Source organism: Cheilinus undulatus, linkage group 11 (genome assembly GCF_018320785.1).
Source record: "Cheilinus undulatus linkage group 11, ASM1832078v1, whole genome shotgun sequence".
NCBI lineage: Eukaryota > Metazoa > Chordata > Actinopteri > Labriformes > Labridae > Cheilinus > Cheilinus undulatus.
The window spans coordinates 9,298,273-9,322,377 of record NC_054875.1 but is presented as its reverse complement, the minus strand read 5'-3'; the positions used below and the strand labels follow the sequence as shown (position 1 = coordinate 9,322,377).

The following is a 24,105-nucleotide window of genomic DNA, read 5'->3' as shown; positions in this document are numbered from 1 at the left end:
CTAGACTAGCAATACTCAAGGAAAGATGGGCAAGTATTTTATAGCGCCCTTCTTGTGAAAAGTGTGACTCCATCAGCTACACCTGCAATCAAGGCCGCTAATAAGCGGAGAGAAAGGGTAACGCTTTCTGGAGCCCACGGAGGTTAACAATCTTAAATTTAAGAAATTATTACCTTTAATTCAAAAGCTAAACTGTAGTTAGCTAGTTTTTGTTGCCAGTTTCAAAGTGTACACCCCCCCATCTTTGTAAAATGTGTTTTTTTTTTTTTTCCGTAATATTCACACTGTGGTGGGCTTCTTGGATGAGCTCAATAATATCAGTGTGAATAGCCAATGATGAGGCCTGCCACAATTTTTTTTTTTCTGCGCCAAAGCAGACTGAAGCCAGGCCGAGGAGGTAAATGTTGACCAGGACACGAGTCCCCAGTGTGGGGTCTGGAACCCTGATGAGGCTCTAGAGATCTCAGGGAAGTATAAAACTTTCTCTTCTCTAAGACAGTCAAAGTCAGACTTGTTAGTATTGACTAGAATCATGATAAAAACATGAACATAATAACTACCTCAAAGAAAAGTCTTTTGGTAAGTATAGTGTTTGCAGATATTTGGGTGATATTAATGAAACTATCACAGCTTTTTTGATTCTGGGCGCTTCAAGGAAAAAAAGTTTGGGAACTACTGGACCAGAGGCCTGGAGCTAATGCTACAGCTCCAATGTGCATGTGTTGGTGTTATTAAATAGCATCTGGGAAAGGTCCATTTACTCGGCCTTTCAGGGACCTATGGGCAGTCCTGCTTGCAGTCATGACAGCACATTGTTGCCTTTATTTACTTTTCTTTTGATCGTTTTTTTTATCTGTCCTTGTTTTAATCTTGTTTTATTCAATGTGCTTTGTAACTCTGTTTTGATCACGACTATATCATAAATGTTAATATTATTATTCTTATTATGTCTCAGCACTCTCCGCTTGTATGTTGGTTGCACTGGTTTAGAAGATGCAGAAAACTTTTACATTGATCGCTGAGAGTGATCCCACAGTGCTTTGTGAGAAACTCACAGCACAAACCAGGAGTGCCAATATGAACAGGTTTTCTCCTTCAATGGGTCCTTCAGACTACATGATTTTTTTGGTTGTTCTCAACAGCACCATTTCAGACTATGCAGCTAAAATCTTGACCTGTCTTGGGATACTACAGGTGTGATCCCAACCGCTCATCGCATGCTGACATCACCACCATCTCTGCGTCTGTGTGTTGGTTCATAGGTTGTCAGGGGGCTGGGGGTGCTCAAAGACTATGAACCATAGCTAGAACAGAAGCTCTGTGTGGGATTCTAGCGGTCTTTTGCTCCAAAAAGAAGAAAAAACCCCAAACAAACAAAAAAATAATTATGGACTTGATCTGATGTATCAAAGAGAGGATAGTACGAACTTGAATCAGGGATGTTATAACATATAAAGAAAAAATAAGCCCACTTAACATCGCCAGTACAAACAGCTTCACTGTATTTACACATTAATCCCTGGGGGAAGAAAAAAGAGGACTTGTTGATGTCACTCTGGTGAGTGATAAAACAAAGATGAGGAGAAAATGCTCTCCTATTGTTAGGTGACAGGACACAAGTCATTAACGTCAGGTCAGGGTGTCAAACTAGATGACAATGACAATTCTGACATGATAGTCTTGTCAAACCGTGGTCGTTGGATGTCTTGGAAGCTTCATTGATTAGGTCAGACTACAAGCACGCTTGATGTTTCTGATGCTCATAACCTGGCACGATGCTTGATGATGAGCTGCAACCATGGAGTCCAAAAGGAGGCCAAAATCAGACTTTCAGACAGAATTTGTGCAGTCCGAGCCAGCCTTTACCTTAAATCTTTTATCTTTCCAAACGTACTTTCAAAATAAAAGCAGGTCTGTATCCAAACAGGAAGTCATTTACTCTTAGTGTAAGATACAAAAACAGTTTAAAATGTAAATTATGGAGTTTCAAAATGCAAAAAGGGAGATTAACCGTAATTAACTTTAGAATATTTTACATTTATCACTTATAAAAAATAGAATTTTTCATAACCCCAGGTGTGTGTCTTAGGCACAAGATTTTACACTGACTGTATTTCAAATGCTGTTGCTTTATTTTGTCTGATATCTTTAGTCTCTAGGAGGTCTGTTGTGAAATACACAAACCTCAGGGGGGAGGCAATTTCCAAAAGGTGGTTTAAAGATTTCTTCTGTGTCAGCAATTCTTTTGCCAGCCTGGACTCTTTGTGCTCATAGTTTTCAGTCTATGTTGACACTTACTACTGGAAAAAAAAACACTGAATTCGAATGATAGATAAATTGTCAGAAACACATTTCCTCATGTTTATCTAATTACAACTAGAGGGCTGTAATTAAACTAAAATATAAGCCTGTTTCAGGCCATGGAGAATTAAACTGGGTGTAAAGAGTTCTCATTACAGTAAGGGTGTTAATTATTTTGAGAGTCAATGCTTTAATAACTGTTTGGGTTTCAGTGTCTGTGACTGTGTTTGGCCTGCAGGGGTACAGGACTGAAAATAACCAAAATAATAATTTAACTTTAATGACAGTTGAGTTCAGGGATTTAAAAAAGAAACACAAACAATCCAAAACACCACCATTTATCAGCGTCTCCCTCTTCTTCTTCTTCGTCTGTAACCTGAAGCTGATTAATGGCCAGACTGATCGGTTGGTCAGCTTAATATCTTTCCATTTACTGATTTTAATCTGAATGTTACACTTCATTTATGACTCAAATACCATTAGGCACTTAAAAAAATAAATTCAGGGTCTTGTTCAAAACATGCCAGCAAAAGCAAAAATGCTCACATGATTTTGGTTGATCTGAGTGTAAGAACCTGAATGTCTGAATTGTGCAGATTTAATCAGCTGTTCCACATCAACTATTTAACAGGCTTTTTTAAATATCCCCAGTTGTTAAGAAGAAAACATCTGTATTTCTTTATTTTCATTAAATGACAGATCCAATTTAATTTATTCTGTGATTCAAGGACAACTGGCAGAGGAGTTAGGAGTGACATTTCATTCTTGTCTACTCACTGTCTGACAAGGTCAGCTGTTTGTTTTTTTTTTATATCTGTTGAGCGGTGAATCATGGTTTGACATGATGTCATCATCCTATTGTGCACCAATGAGACTTGAACCTCTGCCCTGTCATCTCCTGCAGCCCTGATGTGCCTGTAGATGGCTATGATGTCTTTTTCTTTCCTTTTTTTAGGTGAGCTCTTTAAACGTCAGAGGATGTGAGGTCCCTAACCTTTCTCTGTCTCCATGGAAAGCTCTCACTCTGCTGTGACATTTCAGTAAGGACCGTTATGAGTGTGCGTTCTCTCTTTGGATTAATTGGACATTTTGAGGTTGGGATTTGTGGTTAATTTGGGACTATTAAGGCTACGTGAATGTGTTTTCATTAGAAAGATTGGCCTTCGTCGATATAATCACAGAAAACAGATGCTCCCCTTTCCTGGTGATTCTTTTAGTGCCAAATAAAGATGTTTTACATGAAATGTACAAATTCACAAACATTTCATGATTGAGACCACCTGTTGTTACAAAAACAAACAAAGAAAAAAAAACTTTCACACAAAAACAAAAATAATATAGTATAATATGATCAAAATCCTTCCAGAGAGTGTAATTTTTCACATGGCCTTATTGCTCAGTGGGTTGCTTTGCTCTATAAACAAACATGAAGGAGAATGCTTGTTCAGTGTGTTGTTTGGCTATTAAATTACAGAAAGCAGACACTTTGGTTCCTCACCCGGAGCATAATGCGATGTTCAATGTTGAGTAAAATCTTCTTCTTCTCTCTGTAGTCTCTGATGAGAGCATGCAGGGTGTCACAGTGGGGCACCCAGCCAATCAGGCCTGAGTTGGTGGACAGAGGGATCACTGCGTACCGCTGAATGCTGTTTATGAGACACAACAAAGACAAACAAAGGCACAACTCATTGTCTGAGAATCTGTAGTTTTCTTTAACTTTATGCATACAATACTGAGAGGAAATGTGTGTTCAGTGAAACCTATATTTAGGACTATACTTGTGTACATGTTGTGATAACAGCTAAATAAGGCCGATGTTCATAGTTTATGTTGCATAACTGGTGCAGAAGCTTGAAGGAAGTAGAGAGTTTATGAAAGAAGGGATCACCAGTGAACACTTTGTGGTGCAAATGCCCAAAACTGCTAGATTTGAGCATTTGTGACCCTTAAAAAGCACCAGCAAGAGTATTTAGATCTACAAAAAAACATCAAAGACCTCACTGAAACTTCCCTTCAGTAACGTTTGTAAAGCTTTTACATATAAATTGTACAGCCCTTCCCTTTGTACAGCTGCCAGGATGAAAGTCTACTTAAGTACAGGCAGCTCTACGCATTTTTTAAGCAACCAAGTCATCATCAGCCAGAGATTCCAACTGAACAACAACTGTCTTTTCTCATTAATAAAAACAGGTTTAAACAGTGGTTTAAATGAAACTGACAGCTTCTTTCTACTGTAGATTTCCAGCCAGGTGAGCATTTCTGTAAGTCTGTAAATTCAAGTTAAAGCTATAAATAGCCACAAAAAAATGTCTTACAACATCCCATAGTGCTAGTAAAGGAAAAGTAGATGCATGCATTTTGCCATCAGTGGTTCATGATATATTTTCACCATGACACTGGCATCAGCAGATACACCATATGGACAAATGTATCAACTCAACTCAACTGTTTGTTACTGAATTCAGGTATTTCTATGAGACATGTTGCAACAGATGTATAAAATCAAGCACCTAGACATGCAGTGTCCATCTGCAAATATTTGTGACACAAAAAGGGTCGTTCTCAAGAGCTCAGAGACGGATGGATGCCACCTTTGTAATAAGACTGTTCGTGAAATTTCATCCCTGCTGGATATTCCACAATTAGCTGTAAGTGATATATGCTGTTAAGGAAGAGCATCAGCTCAGTCATGTAAAATCACAGAGCTGGGTCAACAACTACAGCGGCACATGGTGCATAAAAGTCACCAACGCTTTGCTGATTCCATGGCTGAAGAGTTCTGAATTACACTTGATGAAGAGTTACCTGGGGTCTCCAGTGCTGCTCAGAAGCTTATCTGAGCTGGAAATCTGGTCTCCCAAGAAGGTAAGTCCATCACCCACTTAGTAAGACCAGGATGTAGTTGCATGTCCCTGAGTATTTGCACATGTGCATATGACTGTGTGGTACTCAAGGTCTGCAATTCAACCCAATAGTCATTCTGTTGTTTCAAATCCAGTGTATATAACTTTCTTAGATTCTTAAAACACAAAATGTAGAACTCTGGACTGAAAATGAACATATATATTACATTATCTGTCAAGTATTACATTATCAGTTTTGAAAAAAAAGAAAAATGACCAAATAATGTAATAAGGTACTACATTGTCAGTAAAAACGATATTACAATATCAGTCAGGATATTTCATTATTGGTGGAGTGATTACATTATTGGGTTTTATTACATTTTCGATCAAGTGCAAATTTTATTACATTTTCAGGCGTTATTACATTTTCAGGAAATTATTACATTATAGGGTGCTACAAGGACCTTGTCTTTTCCAACATGACTGTGCCGCAGTGCAAAAAGCAAGGACTAAAAAGACATGGTTTGATATGGAAAAACTTGACAGACTCGCTCAGAGCCCTGACTTCAACCCAATCAAGAACCTTTGGGAGGAACTGCAACAATGCTTGCGAGCCAGGCTTTCTTGTCCAACATCAATGCTTGACCTCATAAATGCTCTACAGAATGACTGGGCACAAATTCCCACAGGAAACACTCCAACAACAAAATCTTGTGGAAAGCCTTCCAAGAATTGTGTAATAGTCTGGTGGCCAAATATTTTTGTCCGTATAGTATAGAGAAAAGTTGTCTATCAGTATATGAACGTTTCTGCTGATTTCATAACTAATACTGGCTGTATACATCGCTCTATGCTGGTTGTGAATATCGCTGATATTGGTATTGGTTAGAATTAATTTGTAAATATTGGATATCTGCAAGAATCCCAATTAACAATTTTCGATGTCTATGTCAATCAAAGATTAAATGACAAAGTTATTCCCAGAAAAAAAATGTCGCTCTTTCCTCAAGTGTTGTCTTGATTGCTTGTCCAGTTTTTTTTTCCATGCTTGCATCACATCTCAGGGATTAAACTTTCTCTCTTTTAATTGCTGTTATATATTTACATTAATGATGTAAAAGAAATGCAGATTGTATCATTTTACAAATCAGTCAGTAGCAAAATATGTATGCGTTTAACATAGGCAAAAGTAGGCAAATTGCCTGGAGCCTTGTGCACCAAAGGGCCTCAGGCACAGGCCAAATAGGTGAGCATTTAATGTGAGGTATGCATCAAAAATGATTTCAGTAATTGTGATGCTTATTTAGAATGTATATGAGATGGCTTGAGTATAAATAATACAATTAAAATCCTTGGGAAGGGCCCTTTGGCTGCCTACTGAGGTTCAAGCCACTCAAAATGCCCCAGGATGTTTTCATATAAAGCAAATCATAGAGTTAAATCTGGATAATTTTTGTTAAAATCACATAAAACAAATAAAAGCATCCAATGTGCCAACTGTAGTGATTGTGTATGATTCATTTTAATAAGTGAAACCTTGTCCAAAGACATGTAAAACTATATTTATGCAGAGAAACTTTCAGTCATGTCGTAACTCAAATAGTGATGAATCATTCTTGAGGACTGTTGCTGTGCTGCTCCCTGAATAGAGATGCTTTAAAATATTGTCCCTCACTAGCCATAACTTTAAACAAAATGAAGAGAGGCCTTCTACCACTCTTTGCCTGGGGCCTCAAAATTACTCAGACTGCCTTTAGTGCTGACTCTTTCCCAACCCCAGCATGTGTGATGGTCATGCGAGGGTAAATGTGACTGTGTGTACCTGAGGTTTTTACGTAAGGACGCCGGGTCATTGGCCAGCAGCGTGTTGACCAAACCAAACAGCTGCATGACTCTCTCATCCTGCCGCAGGTCCTCGTGACCCTTCAGGAGGAACATGAACTCATGGCCGTTACTACCTGCAGAGGGCGATAAAAACACAACATTTACTCAAAAAGGCATTATGTAAGAAGAATTATCTGGCTGGATTTAGCTGTTCTCTCCAGGGATGCTCCCCTGCTGCTCTGCAGCTGCATCTCCATTACCTCGCCTGATGCAATGTCTAGTGAGCTTTTGCAGCCAATAAATGATTTCATATGAACCTCATCACGCTTACAGTAGGCTTCATTACAATGATCCCTCATTTTATGGTCACCCTCGGCTTGGAATGGTACTTGAATATGACAGATGCGAGATACTGTGGTAAGAAAACCTACTTATAATTTGCAGCAGAGCAAAGCGAGGTCTTACCAAGTACCATACTCAATGTGATGTACATTATATATTAAATAGTATATGATGACAGTGCTCAAGGCATTTTGGTAGATAGTCTCACATGGTGTGGAAAATCTACCCAATGGATGAACTGTGACATCTTCCCACTCCTCTGATGCAGAGTGAAGAATTCGACATGACATGATGGAAAAAGAGCACATGATGTCACTTATTCTATAGTTCCATGATCTTATAATGTCTTCAGTATTCTCTTAAGACCTCTCAATGAACTCACAAAAGCTCTAATTGTCATGCTACCTTTAATGGAGTTAACTGATACTTCCACTGGAACGTGCAAGCCAGAGTCCCCTCTATATCCCTGGTCTGCTGCTAATGACAATCCCAGTAAGAATGTATAGAGAGTCAATGCGGGGACAGAGTGTTGGCAGTAAATCTTCACAGCCTGTAGAGGGGGACAGGTCTTAATCTGAAGTCTTGCTCCAGAGGTCAGTTGATTTATAAGCCGTCATCTTTTACAGGGAATGTAACACTGATGGGAGACACGAGAGCAAAGAGGAGGTAAAGACTGAAGTACAGTGAACCATTTGTGATTGATAATGTGAGAATTTGGCGGCATGACAAGGTGACTTTATAGTGCTGGAGCATTTTAGAAGCACTTTGTTGTTGTACTTCAGATCAAAAAGCAAAGTGAGGGTTAAGATGTCAAAAATTGTTTACTTTGGTATTAAAATCACCTCAAGTGGAGTGGGGATGCATGCAGTTGAATGGTTGAAGTAAGATCCCTCTTTAATAGTGATGAAGATTGTTAATATTTATTGGAGATTTTTTACAGCACTGTTATTTCATCTATTCTACATTTATTTCTCTATTTTTATTTTTATTCATAGTATTTTATCTTATTTTATTTATCTACTCTTATTTTTCATATGTATAAGGGTGTTTTGTGTACAGTGTACATTCCTTGTGTGTTTTGGTAATACAACTTTATTAATATCACAAGTCTTCTTGTTATATTTCATATTTTTTTTTACTTTTTAGTCTTTTGTAGAGCTGACTCAAGAAGCAACGCACAAAAATTCCAATGTACCTGTACTGTCCTGTACCTTTGCAAATGGCAATAAACATCTTTTCTATTCTGTTCTATTCTAATGACACCCTTATTAATACCACTAATGATGAATTTCTATTGTTTGCTGAAAAGACAAAATAATGAAAGTATATTTAAACCAGAAGTGTAATAAGCTGAGTAGAGATAGGGTTAAAATGTAAAGGTTATGGTTAAATCTATTGTAACTATTCTATATCCCTGAAATACAAACACATTCTCCTCTTCACAGCTGTATTTATAGCTGTTTTTATTTGCTGTTTCTAATTCGCTTTGTGACCCTAAAAGCATTATACAAAACCGTCTTTTAGTCTGTGAGGTCCACTAGTTAACTTGAATTGTGCAAAAATTCCCCATGAATTTTTACACCGGATTAATATTTTCAACTAGTGGGACTAGCAGAGTTTGGGAGCACTTTTCAGTGTTATTCTGAGCAGATGGAGAGGAAAATTGTCTTCTAGCAGCTGAGGCCAGTGATATGATTGCATGCAACTCCCAGCACACCTGGAGTCTTTTAAAAATTTCTCTTCAAACCAACAACTGAAGGAACCATATTTTGGCTTCACTGATGTGCAGTACTGATGTGCTTTAAGCTTGTTTTCCATACATGAGCTGATATTTTAAACCAGTTTTCACACCAGTGATATAAACTAATACAATTCCTACAAAGCAGATTTAAGACTTTTAAGATCTGAACTGAGAAGAATTAATGCCACTTTTTCACAGGAAACAGTCCAACATAAAAGACGTGAGATTTCTTGGTACACCAGACCAGGGCTGAATTTTTTTATTTAATGTACTGTTTATGAAATGTCAAGTGGTGTAGGACAAAGTAATTGTTTGGGATATAAGTGCCCAAATTTTTTATTATTTCAAGCACATTCAGTGCCTCAACTTTATCTATATGCTGTATAGTAATACCCATCATAACAAATTTTAGCAGGTGTGCTGAACGGATTCAAAACAGTTGTACTATTAAAAAGCAGTATTTTACTTTGTCAGGAAACACCTGTCAAAATGAGGGTGACTGCACACACTTTTACAACAGTACAAGGCATGTTTATAAATAAAATAGCATAAGAAGGGTTCACTGAGTAACGGTCCACTCCATTGCTCAGTGGTCCAAATGGCTCTGTTCCGTTGAAAGTGAATTTAGCATTGAATTTTGAAATGCCTGTCCTAGCTACTTGAAGTCCTGTGTGAATTTCAAGAGTTGTTGATGACTTGCTGTACCATGTCATCTGCTAGTGTTGGTCCACCGTGTTTTATCAGAGTCAACACTGATGTCTACCAGAGGATTTTAGGGCACTTCATATTTCCATCTGCAGACAAACTTTATGGAGATGTTCATTTTCTTTGGCAGCAAGACTTAGCATCTGCCCACAGTGCCAAAACTACAGGAAACTGGCTTGCTTACCATGGTTTTACTGTGCTTGACTAGTCGGCCAACTGCCTGACCTGAACCTCATAGAGTCGCTTGCCCTAAGGTTAGGGTCTCGACTTGGGCCACGGACTAGTCTTTAGTTGGCTTGCTGATTTCTTCAGTGCAGTAATTCATGCGAAAGAAGCCCTGACTAAAGTACTGAGTGCATAAATGAACATACTTTTCAAAAACTTGATTTTTCTGTTTTATAAATCCTTTTTATTAGCCTAATGCAAGATTTTAGTAGTGTGAAATACTAGATTTTTCATTTTTATGGGCTGTAAGTCTCAATATAAAAAAAACCTTGAAACATTTCACATTAAATGTATTGAATCGTACACGTATGCACGTTTCTCTAACCTAATTTTTGAGATGCAACTCTTTTTCTCTTAGACAAAAGAAAAACAAAGAAATAACCTATGTTCCCTCATGCCACCAAGTTAAAATAAACAAGAGCTTTGTTTTTCCTCCTCAAAAAAAAAGATTATTCTTTTGGGTTTTATTCCAAACACAGGACTTTGCCATGACAGATGAATTCACAATAAAAAGTGGCCTTGAAGCTGTGTTTTTGTTTTGGTGAAGTTGTTTTAATATTGAATTTTCTCTAATGCAATGGCCCACATCAGCTGAAAGCATGACTCTGACTACAGCCATTCTTTAATCTATTTTCCTAATATAATGGGTTCAGAGCCACAAGGCCTGTGCAATTTTCTGCTAATCTTACCCATGATGGTGAGTTTGCGTGGGCGCTGCTTGGAGGTGATGACCTGCAGGGAGGGGGCGATGGACTGGATGCGGATGATAGGCTGGTTGGGGTCATAAGTGCCTGGTACAGCCAGCTCCAGGTCCCGGCACATCAGCAGCTTTGGAGACACATATTGTAGCTCCAGGGAGGTCAGCTGAGAGGCGGGTTGATGAGGTGGGGAAAAAGAATAGGAAAAAACAATCATTTTTTTAGTCTGCTGTGTATAAAAAACAGCCAAGCTCCTGCCAAGAGTGCCTCAGTCAATATACTGAGTGTTACAGACATTGGAGCTTACCCAAGTTAAGGTCTTAAAAGTTGTTTATGCACAACCTTTAATAAATAACTCCAGAACATTTTAATTTCAATGTGTCTGTCAATATGCATTCTATGCTTCTCTGCATTCAGCCATCAGTGATATAGACTGTAACAAATCTGGCTCTGGAAGTCTATTTAAATGCTTTTACGGTTAAATTCTCATTGCTAATGTTTGGTTACTTTATCATAGCGACAACCTGCTGCGGATCTGCTGTTTGGATGCCTCCTGGAGAGGGTTTATTTCTATGTTAATGCCCAGAGGGGCAATATTTGCAATATAACCCCCATGTTATTATGTTAAAGTGTATTTCATGCTGCTTGCATTAATGTCCCAGCAGGGAGCATCCCTAAGAGCAGGTCTACGCCACAGTGTCAAATAAAATTACTGTCACCATTTGGCTATATGAAGTGAGAGTTTGTAACTGAACCAGCATTTATGTTTTATCTCCTTTAACCTTTACTCGAGAAGCATCAAGACCCACCGCAGATGATGTTCAAGCTGCAACACATACCTAATACACATTTATTAAAATGTATGACACCACTGAGCTTCTGCAGCACAGTGTTTTATGTGTAAGCTCATAGAGGGAATATCTGGTATGATATAATTTTGCTGGGAAAGTTTATGTCCTCGATTAAAATTCCCACTCTCATATGTAGATTTTTCCAATGATGCTGACATCAGAGTACAAATACATAGGCCAGCAACCAAAAAGTACTCAAATGAGGGTATTCAACAATAACAGGTACATTTTTGACCATTTAATACCACTGCAGAGCTGAAAATTATTCCGAAAGTCTGCTTCACTTTCATTAGATGCTCCTCACCACTACTCTTGGCAATTTAGGGGTGTTAGGCTTGAATTCTGCTTTAATTTAATTCATCCTCATTTTAGGTTAAAAGATCACCAAACTGCAGACATTGCAACTTCACCTGCCTGTTCAAATAATGAGAGGCCAACATTATACAGTAAAATTAAACTGAGTACAGTATCGGCTATTTTCTATGAGAATGGTTACAAGAACTTAAGCTTAGTATGGGTGCTGATACCTGAGCGTATGCATGGTTGCAAGGTGCTTTGCTGATAACAGAGCTTTTGTATCCCTTATTCCTAGCCCCCATGATACATTCTGGTGCCTTCTGTCAAACTTCCATTTTCCATAGCATAGCAAAGGCACACTAATAATGATTCATCATGAATCATGATCCTCTGCCATCTACTACTGAGGCCAATATGAAGAAATAATCGAGAATAGTGTTCATAAGTATGGTCTATTCAAACACCCTTCATTTTTTTCAGTGATATTATGTTGAAGCCCAATGTTACAGTTGTTTAAAGTAATTTTAAATCTGTCAATTGTCCTTGTTGAATGTTATATGTATGTCTGTGTATATCGTCCCTTGAATTGTGTATAATGGAGCTGCTGTTTTAATGCAAAACAAATTTCAGATCTTGCATCTGACAATAAAGTATTATCAAATCAAATCAAATCAAATTAAATCAATCTACACTCAGAACCCATCATGACAAATCAAAAACAGAAATTAAAAAGTTTTCAATCAAGAAATTAAAAGAGTGAAACATTTTCACAAGTTTTCAGACTCTTTGCAAAAAACACTTGAAAATTATCTCAGGTTTCTTCCACTTCTTTTGATCTTTGTTGAGACTGGAGTCCACCTGTGTTGAATCAAGCTGATTGGACTTGAATTGGAAAGAGACACACCTCAATGCACATCAGAGCAAAAACCAAGCCATGAGGTCAGCAGAAGTGCCGTCAGAGCTCAGAGACAGAAATGCTGCAAGGCACAGATTCCTACAAAAAGACTCATGAATCTCTTTTATGTTGATAATAATTAATCTCTTGAAAAGGGTCTGAAATACAACACAGTGTGGCAGGCTTTAGGAGGTTAGACTGTGTACTCTCATTTCACACTGGCACATTGGAACGTGCACCGTAACTAGTGCTGCTAGTAGCGAAAGTTATATTTAGGCTGTTCTTTATTTAAACCAAGAATGAGATGATAAACCTTTGCATAACATTGTTAATCCACTGTATTTATCTATCTATATTAATCTAGCAACCAAAATATGAATGCATGACTTTGTATGCATATGTTGCTAAAAAAGTGTTGCGCTAACTCTATGAGAATTCTTGATACAGAAATAAGTTGAAATCCCAAGATCAACAGCTGTTCTTTTACACTTTGGCAGTTTGACTGTGATTTTGTAAATTTTGAGAAACTGAGAATAAAGAAACAGGCTGAAACTACAACAACAAGCAGCACAAACAAGCTAATAGCTGTGCCAAACATTTAACAAAACCATCAGCATCAAAAACACCCAAGCAAAAATCAGCTACAACTCAACGAAACCATTTCCCAAAAGAATTTAGGCCTTTGTGGATTTGACTTGTTCTCTATTAAACTTCTGTTTGTATGATATTTAGAGGAGCAATGCTTTCCCATGATGTTCTGCCATTCCTCTTTGGCTTCTATCATCCCTTTATCTCATCACCTCCTGCAATCCTTTGACATCTTTCACCACTATTTTTGGCGTCTCGTTCAATGGCTTCACCCAGAGAAAAAGGAATGAAAGGAAGCCCTGGTGTCTCTGTTATTTTGTTCCAAACACTGCTGAAACTCGCTGCTTTTTTTGTTCCGTTTCACATGTCAAACAGACAGCATGCACAGATTAAGCTGTCATCATACCAAAGAAGTAATCAGGGCATGAAAGACATAATACATCTCATCACAGCTGATAAAAGATTTGTATGAACATAGGAATGCAGCACGGGTTGGAAGCCAGATTTAATTTCCCCAGGAGCCTTAGCCTCACTGCTACAGGAGGCTATTGTCTGATTTAATTTACTGTGTAGTTGTTTCAATGGCAGAGGGTTATGACCATAATGAAGCATGCTTGTATGATATCAGACAGTGGTTCACAAGAAAAACTCCATGTTTTCACTTACCTGTGGCAGCTGTTTGGAGATGCGTCTGAATACATGGTAATAAAGATCCCAGGCCTGGGTCAGATCTTTGACGTTTCCAGAGCGCATGTACTTCCTGCACCAGTCCTGAGCCTCCATCAGGTCCCTGCCATAGGCCTGTAGCAATAAGACAAATATACTATGAGCCTGCGCAATGACTAATTCAGTTAAATTGCACATTTTTACTACATACGCCTTAGTCTAGATTAAGGTTAGAAACCAGTATGGCCCAAGTCTATAAATACCATTGTGTATTCCTAGATTATTATGGTGAATAATATTTACTATGAACTGAACATTGCCTACAAAGACATTTACCAATAAAGTTTATTTAGAAAACTTCAAGTTGCAGCACTTTAATCAAGCTTCTTTTTGGCTTATCAACAGAAAAGGCTATTGTAGAAATTAAAAAAAAAACATATCTCCACCAGTTTTTCACCCTAAATACATGAAATTTAACAATACTGCACTTTTATTTTGGTTTCAACTTAATATCAAACCCCTAGCTTAATTCTTTCAGTATAATTTCACAAAAAAAGACAATAAAGTTCAAAATCTATGCTGGGGAGAAGACACTCCAAGCTACAGTTCATGTTGTAGACAGAACAAGACATCTCCAAATCAAATCCTTATCTAAGATAACCCACCTGGTTAAAAGAGGTCTCTTTGAGGGTCTGAGGTCCTCTCTCCATCATGGCGTGTAGAGGCTCAAGCACTGCAAACATGCCCTTGACATTGCGCTCACCGAAGTAAAGACGTGAAGCCTCTTCAAGGCCCTCGTGCCACATCTCATGCCACAAGATGGCCACTCGGATGAGCTCCTCGCTCACCTTGAAGTCAAAAACAGAGATGAAAAGGTCAAAATGTACTCTGGCATTGGTCCTTAAACTCAGAAGTATAAAATATCAGGCTTTGGTATAGGTTTAAAGGTTTATAAAGTACAACTGATGTGTCTGCCTCGAGGGACCAGGGGGATCTCTTTTACTGCTGACAACATAATTTCAATGCCAGAGAGGAGCACGGCCAGTATTGATACCTGCTCTGAACAGCTGGAGGAGTCATTTTCTTCTCAGAGATTTTTTATATGTAGAGTATATTAATACTTTGACATTTTTTTTCTGTTTTATGGGACCAAAAACTGCATTCAAATGTTATAAAAAAGAAAAGTAGAAGAAACTTTCACTCCTCAGGTCATGCTCAAATGCAAATTCACCATTTTCCAACCAGCTGTACATTGCTAGAAAATTGATATAACATGCAAATTAACAATATTTCACTGCCCTCACTTACTGCCTAATTGTAAGGAAATCTCTGCCCTCATACACCCCCAAAAGAGTTTCTCAAGGTAGGCCCCTCTGACCTCAGAATTTCCCATTTTTGTTCAATATGGTGTCAATATGTGAAATTTATCCATGAAAAACAAACAAATACCTGCACCCTAAGAAATTTAGTTTTTAATGAAAAGATTCCTCAATTATAAAAAGACAGAAGGCCAACAGAGCTTGGTGCAGCACTCAGTTGGCTTGCCGAATTCAGTGGGACTGTACCCTCAGACATTTGCTACAAGCTGCTTTTCTGCATTTTGTCTGTGCCAGTCTGGTGCCAGTCCAGGCACTGCCCATGGAGAGTTGAGTCACCAAAAGGGCGGCACCACATCAACACACACACTGCAACCATGAAGAAACAAACACAACAGAAAGCAAAGAATGGTCATGGATTAAAAGGATTTAAAAACAGTAAAGTTGGGGACAGTAATGCAGGTCCAAGGAAACAAGTCACTATACCAGGGGTAATCAATTAAAATTCAAAGAGGTCCAGTCAGAGAAAGTATATTAAACCAAAGGTCTGGAACATCATAATGTCTAACTTGAGTTAGTGTGATATGCGGATCTGTGTGCGATTTCAGGGACTTGTTGCGCAGATAAAATATGAAAATGTTCTTTGCCTACAGCTCACCCGTTTCTCCATCTGTGAATCTCTCCTTTAGGGCCCTATGAAATACATTTTATTTTTTGCCAAATTCCGTTTTAATATTTTGGAATTCCTTTTTTTAACCTTTCCACTAATTTTACCATAAAAAAGAGTGTCATGTTTATGCAAATGAATAAAATGTTCACCAGTTAAATAGAAACAACCTTAAGTTTATTGAAAAAGGGCCACAGTTGGCCAATGAGCCACAGTTTTGATTACCCTGACATAAAATAACTATGTAACAGTCAGATATTTCCAACATAAGACACATCCATAAGCACATCCTGACTGAAGTTTCTAATGTAAATGAAGAAATCCTTCTGTTCTCTCAAACAGAGGGTGATAGTAACTTAATAAGAAGGTACCATTAAAGTTAAATGGTTTAAAGTAAACCTGTTACCTAAACTTTTCTTTACTCTCTCAATATGTAACAGTCCAAGCAGTTTGATGCTGCATCGTGTTTTACTACTGACTGTAACTTTTCTCTCCTCACCTCCCTCCATCCTCGCTGTCTGTCTGTCTGCTTCATATTAGACTGCGTTACTGCAGACACGTAGTTCCCAAAGGGAACTACAGTATCTACAGGAGGAATTATTAAGCTAATTGATACTCGAATGGAACATCATTTAGACTGCGGGACTTTGAGTCCATCCAACTCGAGTTTGAAGCCCTGGAGGGGTGAGTAGGTGAGAGGTGTGTCTGTGCCTCACGCAGAGTCTCTCCGTGACTCTCAGATGTGGTGAGGTAAAATAACTCATAGCACGGATGAGTTTTCTTGAAGGTTCAACACTATGTCGTCCTGTACTGTTCCGTGTTGAGCTAATGTTTGCCAGTGTTCCATGCAGCTGCTTTGACATGCTTTGCTGTTATTGTCTAGGAGGGGTTGGGGTGCGTGTTTGTTATGTGAGGCACAAGTTGTGCCACGCTTTAGTGTACCCCCAGGAACATATTCCTCAGATATACATTCCTCTTAAAAAAAACCCCAGCATTTCAGTCAAATTCATTCAAATTTTCGCGATGTCCACGTTAAATGGTAGATTCCTTTTTTCTTGGCCAATTCCGCAATTCTTTTAACGCGGAAGCAATAGGGCCCTAGACTCCTTGTCTCAGCTTGTCTTTCCAATAATTGTAGGTCCGCATCAGATGGCGTCTAGGTCCGGACCCAGACCGGGGTCCGCCATTTGTTGACCCCTGCACTACACAGAGTGAGGGATAATGGCTCAAACTGCATGGATGTGTAATATCATTGTTTTTAGGCTACTTAGAAGCACATAAGGCATCTCTGATAAAGTTTAGAAAAATAATGATAAATTTCTATCACAGAGCACAGAGCAGGCACAAACTTTTCAGTGTCTCATGTCCTTCTAAAGTGTTAGTTTTCAGCCTGGGGTCTTGGATTTTATTTGTTAAAGACTATAAAGAATAACATTTATGCTAATTTTGAAAGCAGTGCATCACTTTCTGTGTGGGAGGCTAAGCTTTTCTTAAACACCAAAGAGGCCCAATGGAAAAAATGTTGGGAAGCACTGAATTAAACCAATGTTGCTGTGTATGGAAGGTGTGCATGAAGAAAGGGGCACATAATATATCAGAGTTTTTGATATTTGATCCCTTAACAAAGTAGTAGTTAAATACAGTATCCACTGAGTGCTGATGAATATAAAGGTTTAAATACCATGATGGCCTGCTGAACGAGAGTGTTGCAGTGTTCACACATGTTCTTCAGGATCTTGTTAGCAGCGTTGTGGCGGGCAGTGGTGGTGGATTTGGAGGCCACAGTCAGCGGGTAGATCAGAGCCTGGAGGAGAGAAAATCCCCAATCACTGACAGAGCTGCTTCAAGTTTCTAGGAGAAATGTGTAACTGGTTTTGAGTTTTATAGCGAAACAACATCAGCAGAAATGACAGCAGACTTACTTGAGGGTGATACCGTCCAATGTCTGTCAGCAGCTGGTGGATGAGGCGACCCACCAGAGCTCGAGGAGTGTCAATTCGAGCTATGAGCTGAGGGATCACCTGGACAGGCAGAGAAATAACAGAATAAAAAAACACATTCAATTAAATTCAACTGTGGATATATATACCTCAAAAAAACTTCAATATAAAGGGAACTGCAATAAGAATAAAAATGCATTACAGTTCTTTTGAATCTAATTTTAAGGACATCTCTGAGCCTAAATCCTCACAGTTTCCAAGAGATGCATCTAATTAACTGATTAATTGAATTATTCATCTGATATAAATCCTCCACACAGCTTATCTATCTATTATTTTTACCTTTAAATGTGTATTAATGTATGCATATTACCTGCAGCCAGGTGTCTATTTGAATCGTCTTGATGCCTTCCACTAAAGCTTCATTTACTTCTGGCCAATGGCCGTAGTCAAACCACAGAGTCAGAACCCTGAAAAGTACAAAAAAATAAGGATATGAATAAAATCAGAGCATTTTCTTATCTGATTTAAATAATTACATTCTCCATTGACCACTAGATGTCCTCGTATCCCCACCTTCCTTGTAGAGAGTTCATGAATATGGGTGCATGTGCTTACTTAGACTGCACAGCCAGTGTATCAATAACTTACCTGAGTGTATCTTGCAGGTTATTTCCTCTCGACAGAGAAATGGAGCGGAAGAAACCTTGAACAGCAGGAACTGTGTACAGGAGCAACGTTTTTGAGAGGTCCTTTGGAAAGATAGACAAGAGTAAAAGATGTATCAGGCATGATAAAAAAAAAGCCTTTAAAGCAGGACGCACTGTACTGAAGGAGTGTTTCTGGGAAGTCAAAATACTTTAGTATCTAAAAGCCTTAATTCTGTCCTTACAAAGGACTTCAAAGGTACAAAAAGTAACAGGTGAACAGTACTGATAGGGGAAGGCATGCACTAGAGTACTTTGGAATCTGAAATCAGCTAGAAGCTTTAGAATTTGTTGCTGGTATCTGATTAAATAAGCCCTCACATTAACTCAATGAATAAGGTATATCCCTTATTACACTGAAACACTGCATACAGGTGCATAGAGCATACATACATGTCAGAATTTTAACTAATATGTCTACAATGGCTTGACTTGGGTTGCAGAAAGAGTACAGCTGCTTTCAAATATGCAAGTTTTTTTAGGGGGACAGCTCCAGAAATCCTTTAATGATGGTCATTTGTACTTGCACCTCATTGCAATTAGTGACGCTAACCCTGTCGGATGGATTAATACGTGGGCGATTTGAGGAGGCAAAACATTAGAGGTCGACCAATATTGTTTTACCTGGGCCGATACCAATTATAAGACAGATAACTAATATTTGGACCCGATACAAAATGTTCCTTACATGACAAAAGTAAAACCGCATAACCATAAGAAAGAGATTTAATTATTCAGCTAGAACTAGCGACACAAGAAATGGCACAGTAGAGGCAGGAAAACAAGAAATGATGCCATACGCTCATGCTGCCAGTGGCACCCATGCCTCAGTGTTGACTGGCTAGTACTTGTTAAGGTCTATCCAGTTACATAGTCTTATGGGCAGGACATTTGGTGAGACCTTGGAGAATGAGGACAAATTTAGAGTAGAAAGTAGGATCCTTTATTGATTAATTAGCCTTGTTAGCTATGTGTAAAGCTAATATCAGACATCAACTTTGATAACTGGCTGGTCCAAAAATCAGTTGACCCCTACAAAACATGATATAAAAAGAATAACACCAAGATTCCTATACAGTTTTGAAAGTCAAATTTAAGATAATTTAAGACCTTTTTTAATCTTGAACTGAGAAAAAATAAAACCACTTTTTGTTGTGCAGCAAACAGTCAAAAATTAAAGGCATTTGAGATTTCTGGGTACACAGGGCCAGGGCTGAATTTTCTGATTTAATGTACTGTTTATGAAATGTCAAATGCTAAAGGACAAAGAAATTCGGTGAGGCCCTAAATGCCAAAATTTTATTATTTCCGGCAGGAAAAATTTCAGCATCTGAAAGTGAACTCTCTGAAGTCGGATGCATATTCATGCAACAACTTGTGGAGGAAATTCAGTTCAAAATGCAAAATGATTGATTATTAACCAAAAAAGAACATTATTTCTTTTATATTTCTTTAAATCATGTCCTAAAACTCATTTTTATTCTTTGGCTTTTAATTCAGCATGATAGTTGTGTGATGTCTGTCCTTTTAATGTCTTTTATGGCCCTAATCCCTGTGTTTGTATGGCTTTTATTTGTTTTTATCTCATTTTAAAGGTTTTATGATGTTCTTGCCTGTTTTTATTTCTTTCCTCTAAATTTTTTTCACTTCTGCAGTGTTTGTGATCAATTTCTGTGTTTTCACTGTGCAGCACTTTGATAAACTTGAATGTTTTTCAAATGTGCTGTATAAATAAAGTGGACTGGATTGGATGATTTGTGATTTTTCACATTGTCATCACAAAACTAAGTAGTTTCAAATAAAACAAATCAAACTGCTGCATTCCTGCTGTGTAAGTGTGTATGGATGCATTTGAATATTGTTAGTTTATACTGGTGAATGCTCTATATAGCAGAGTGGGCATCAGTGTGTGAATGTAGAGTGAATGGGTAAAAAGTGCTTTGAGTTGTCAGACAACTAGAAACTATGTAAATGAGTTCAATGACTAATGAAAATGGGTTTAAACTCCTCCTAACTGACTTGGACTCTCACCTCATTGACCTTTTTCTGGCCTGGTGAGGGCACAGGACTGTGGTCATTGCTGTCCACTTCACTGTCACTGTTGCTGGCTTCACTATTAGCGCTGGCGCCGCTTGCATGTCGCAGCTTTTTCTTCTCATCCCGTCCTTGGTTCTGGTGTTTGTAGTGCAGCACTGCCTCAAAATTCATCACCGCCCAGGCATGCCACGCCTGTAGACAGATGGAACAAACTGAGTTAAAATGGATCTTTGAGAAGTGCTAACTGCAATTGGCTTTCATGTTATTTGATGGTTTTACTCCACCCTTTTACTGAGGCTCAGTCACTGAGCATACCAGTCGACTGCAGCGCTTTTCTTAACTAAATGCAAGCGTTTGATGTAAGCTGTGTTCAACAACCAGCTATTTAAGGGTGAGAGCTTAAGGGAGTTGTTGAAGATGACTGGGGAAAGAGGTTGTGAGGAAAGTGACATCTTTTTATCCTGCAGCGTATCCTCTCGGCTCTGCCATCAGTTTGTAACTTTGATGCCTCACAAGAGGCACTACAAGTAAAAACAATCTAATGAGCAAAATAAATAAACCGTGAAAAGAGGGGGGAAAGGAACGACTAAACAAACAACATTTTATGAGATGTTTGGCTAAAGGGCAATACCAAACAGTCTTTATAGAGTCGTTCACAGTGAAATATCAGCGTCATGGGAATCTCCTGCAGACACAGCTGGGATTTTACTAAGGCCAGAGAGAAGTCAGAAGTGAGAGGTTAGAGTTGAGAGGGACAAACTGACCTTGTACCAGTTGCGGTCATGCTCTGTAGAATGGCTGTAATACTGCAGGACTTTGGGGATGGTGCTCTCGTTGATGCCCTGCAGACTGAGCTGCCACTCCCCAAGCTTCAAGAAACATCTGAATGGAAGAAACAGATACAAAAAAAACAAAGGAATTGGAGAATATTTCTATATCACTTGCATATTCAATAGTGTACTTATTAGTTTTAAGCTTCTTTGATCAGTTATTTTTGCAATATACTAGTAGCTTTTGTATAAAAAATTAGTCCTAAATTTACAACGAAGCATCATGCTATCAGTTCCCCATTGATCTTGCCAGATCAAGACAAAACCGCCTTGACATCAATGTGAATGTCAAAGAGGAGTTTTGGTAAGGCAAAGTTGTATAGGTTATAGTATAGGTTCTTTTCTTTGGTTAATTCTTTCTCCTTTTTTTCTGTTTTTGGCAGTTTAAAAATGTCTTCTTTTTTTAACCATTCTGAATAAGAAATGGGTTTCTTCAAGCTTCGAGCTAGCTGTGAGAAAAACTAAACTTTGAGGCCCCACCGTTTAACAGTTAAAGACTTCAAAAACAAATGATTATCAAACAAAGATGTTTTATATAATTATTTAAACATTTATTGAATGTACAAGATACAGCATGCTTATTTAAGAAAGAAACTTAAGCTAGAAATAGGGGTGGGAATCACTAGTGGCTCCACGATACAATATTATCACAGTACTGAGGACACGATTAGATATTATGGCAATTTGAAACATTTTGCAATACACTGACTATTGTGGTACTATAAATAGCAATAATATGCTATCTATACCATTTAACCATCTGTTCAGCATTAGACTTGCCCCCATGGTTGTTTTATTTCTGCAATATTTTATTTTCATGTGGCACTCCTTGCAAACCCAATGAGTCATGTCCATCTCATTCATGCCCTGCGTGCATTTCGAATGCCCTCTCCCTGGTGCTGCCATATTTGTTGTACAAACTCTCTACTGCTCTATAACCATCACCTCTGCAACAATGAGGGAGAGGAAAGTTCTGGCAACAACATCCCTGACTTTATGATGTATTGTTGAGGGACTACCACAACAGTGAAATAAGAGAAATAAAGGCAAGAAAAATTACTCTGGCAAACCATTCCTTTTGTGTTAGCACTAAGCTAGTATGTCATGTACCATAACAATTTGGCTATACAAAAATAAAAAAAACGAATAGTACAGTGAATACAGTGTGTATTGTTTTTTACATTCTTCTTTCCCAGTGTCGTCTAGCCCAGCCCTCTTCCTTCTGATGTTGCAATTGCTGATCGCATAAATCCATGTAGTCTGTCATGTCAGTCAAGTCATGTCAGTCAAGTCATGGAACCAATTTATGACTCTGAGATCCCCTAATCTAGCATATAGACCCTCATAACAGGCAAAAACTTAATGCAACCTGACCTCGGCTTTAGGGCATGTCAATAGGATTGTGTTCATGCATGTTGTGCTTATTTCTGGGCCATGTATATTCAGCATGACTGAAAAACAATGTGTGAAAATCGAAAATTCTTTCATAAAAAAGTATGTCTTCTGCTTATATAACTGCATATTAATAATGGGCTGGCTCTTAGCCAGTAAAGCGTCTATGATTATTCTTTCAGTTTATTCTTTTAAAGTTAAAAACACTTAGAGCTTTTTGAAGCAACAGAAAATCCATCTTAGAACTATTTCGAGGCTATAAAAGACAGTGATGTCAGATGATGATGTTGTAATACAAGCTCTGCAGTAATTCAATGATTTAAAAGACTAAATGACAACATAAGAGAGGGAAACACAGGCACCTTATCATGAGTTTATAACCAGGCTTATGTTGTCACTGCTTACAAAGGAGCTGGCAGTGGCACTCAGTACACCCAGGGGTAGTCTTTTTTATAAGACGTGAGATAATCACAGAAGACTTGAAAAGCACACAGACATTTATTAAAAGTACCACTGCTTTTGGCATTTATCTGCTAAGAAGTTCTGGCATTAAATCAGCAAGTTGTAGCCTGACTGTGAGCTCCATGGCATCCCTGAGGAAGACTTAGCTGTATCTGTCTCCCTCATAAACACAGATGGAGACAGAAGATGGTTGAGGTAGTTGTGTTTTGCTAGGCCAAGACATATAATTCACATATAAGTGAGTGACTGGCAAGTGCCGCATTGTCAACCCATGTATCAGCAGTCTGAATACTGTTTGCAAAGCATTTCCAATAAATTGTTTTTCAGAGTTATGTCATGTCCTCTGAGTGCTTTTCCATGCGTGCGTACAGTTCAAGTTCAGCCATGCCAAAGGGTTTCTGTAAACTGTTAACAGGTAGGACTGAAAGGAAAGAAGCAGGCGGAGGATGAGGTGTTCAGGGACGTTAGAACAACATGTTTATTTCCACAGGAGACGCCAGGGTTATAGATCTCCCTTTAAGTAGCTGTAAAACTACTCTGGGTTCTTTTGGGAGAGAGTGGAGGCATCCATGTGATTGTGTGGACGTGAGTGCCTGACTGTGCAGTCCAGGTGTGCTCCATACCTTGCAGTCGACCTGTATTCAAGAAAGTGTGTCAGCACGTCTGGAGAGAACCCGTCCTGACTTACATTTTACAGGTGTTTTCCCTGACATGCATTCCTTTAGGCAGCCACTTCTGGGAAGATGCAAAAATGAACAAAGCCCTGTCTTTCTGT

At 38.5% G+C, this 24,105-nt stretch overlaps 1 protein-coding gene across 1 annotated transcript in view; it reads right to left on the bottom strand.

Annotated features, from left to right (window-relative positions):
* mtor (mechanistic target of rapamycin kinase) overlaps positions 1 to 24,105 on the bottom strand; it is a 172,724-nt gene that overhangs the window by 15,375 nt on the left and 133,244 nt on the right. Inside the window, exons 38-48 of the mRNA XM_041798734.1 lie at positions 21,411 to 21,528; positions 20,641 to 20,838; positions 18,554 to 18,654; positions 18,276 to 18,372; positions 17,885 to 17,983; positions 17,644 to 17,766; positions 14,645 to 14,827; positions 13,980 to 14,114; positions 10,674 to 10,848; positions 6,970 to 7,105; positions 3,800 to 3,947 (exon numbers count right to left, since the gene is read on the bottom strand). Of these exons, the coding sequence (XP_041654668.1) occupies positions 3,800 to 3,947; positions 6,970 to 7,105; positions 10,674 to 10,848; positions 13,980 to 14,114; positions 14,645 to 14,827; positions 17,644 to 17,766; positions 17,885 to 17,983; positions 18,276 to 18,372; positions 18,554 to 18,654; positions 20,641 to 20,838; positions 21,411 to 21,528 (1,513 nt within the window). The remainder of the gene's footprint in view (positions 1 to 3,799; positions 3,948 to 6,969; positions 7,106 to 10,673; positions 10,849 to 13,979; positions 14,115 to 14,644; positions 14,828 to 17,643; positions 17,767 to 17,884; positions 17,984 to 18,275; positions 18,373 to 18,553; positions 18,655 to 20,640; positions 20,839 to 21,410; positions 21,529 to 24,105) is intronic.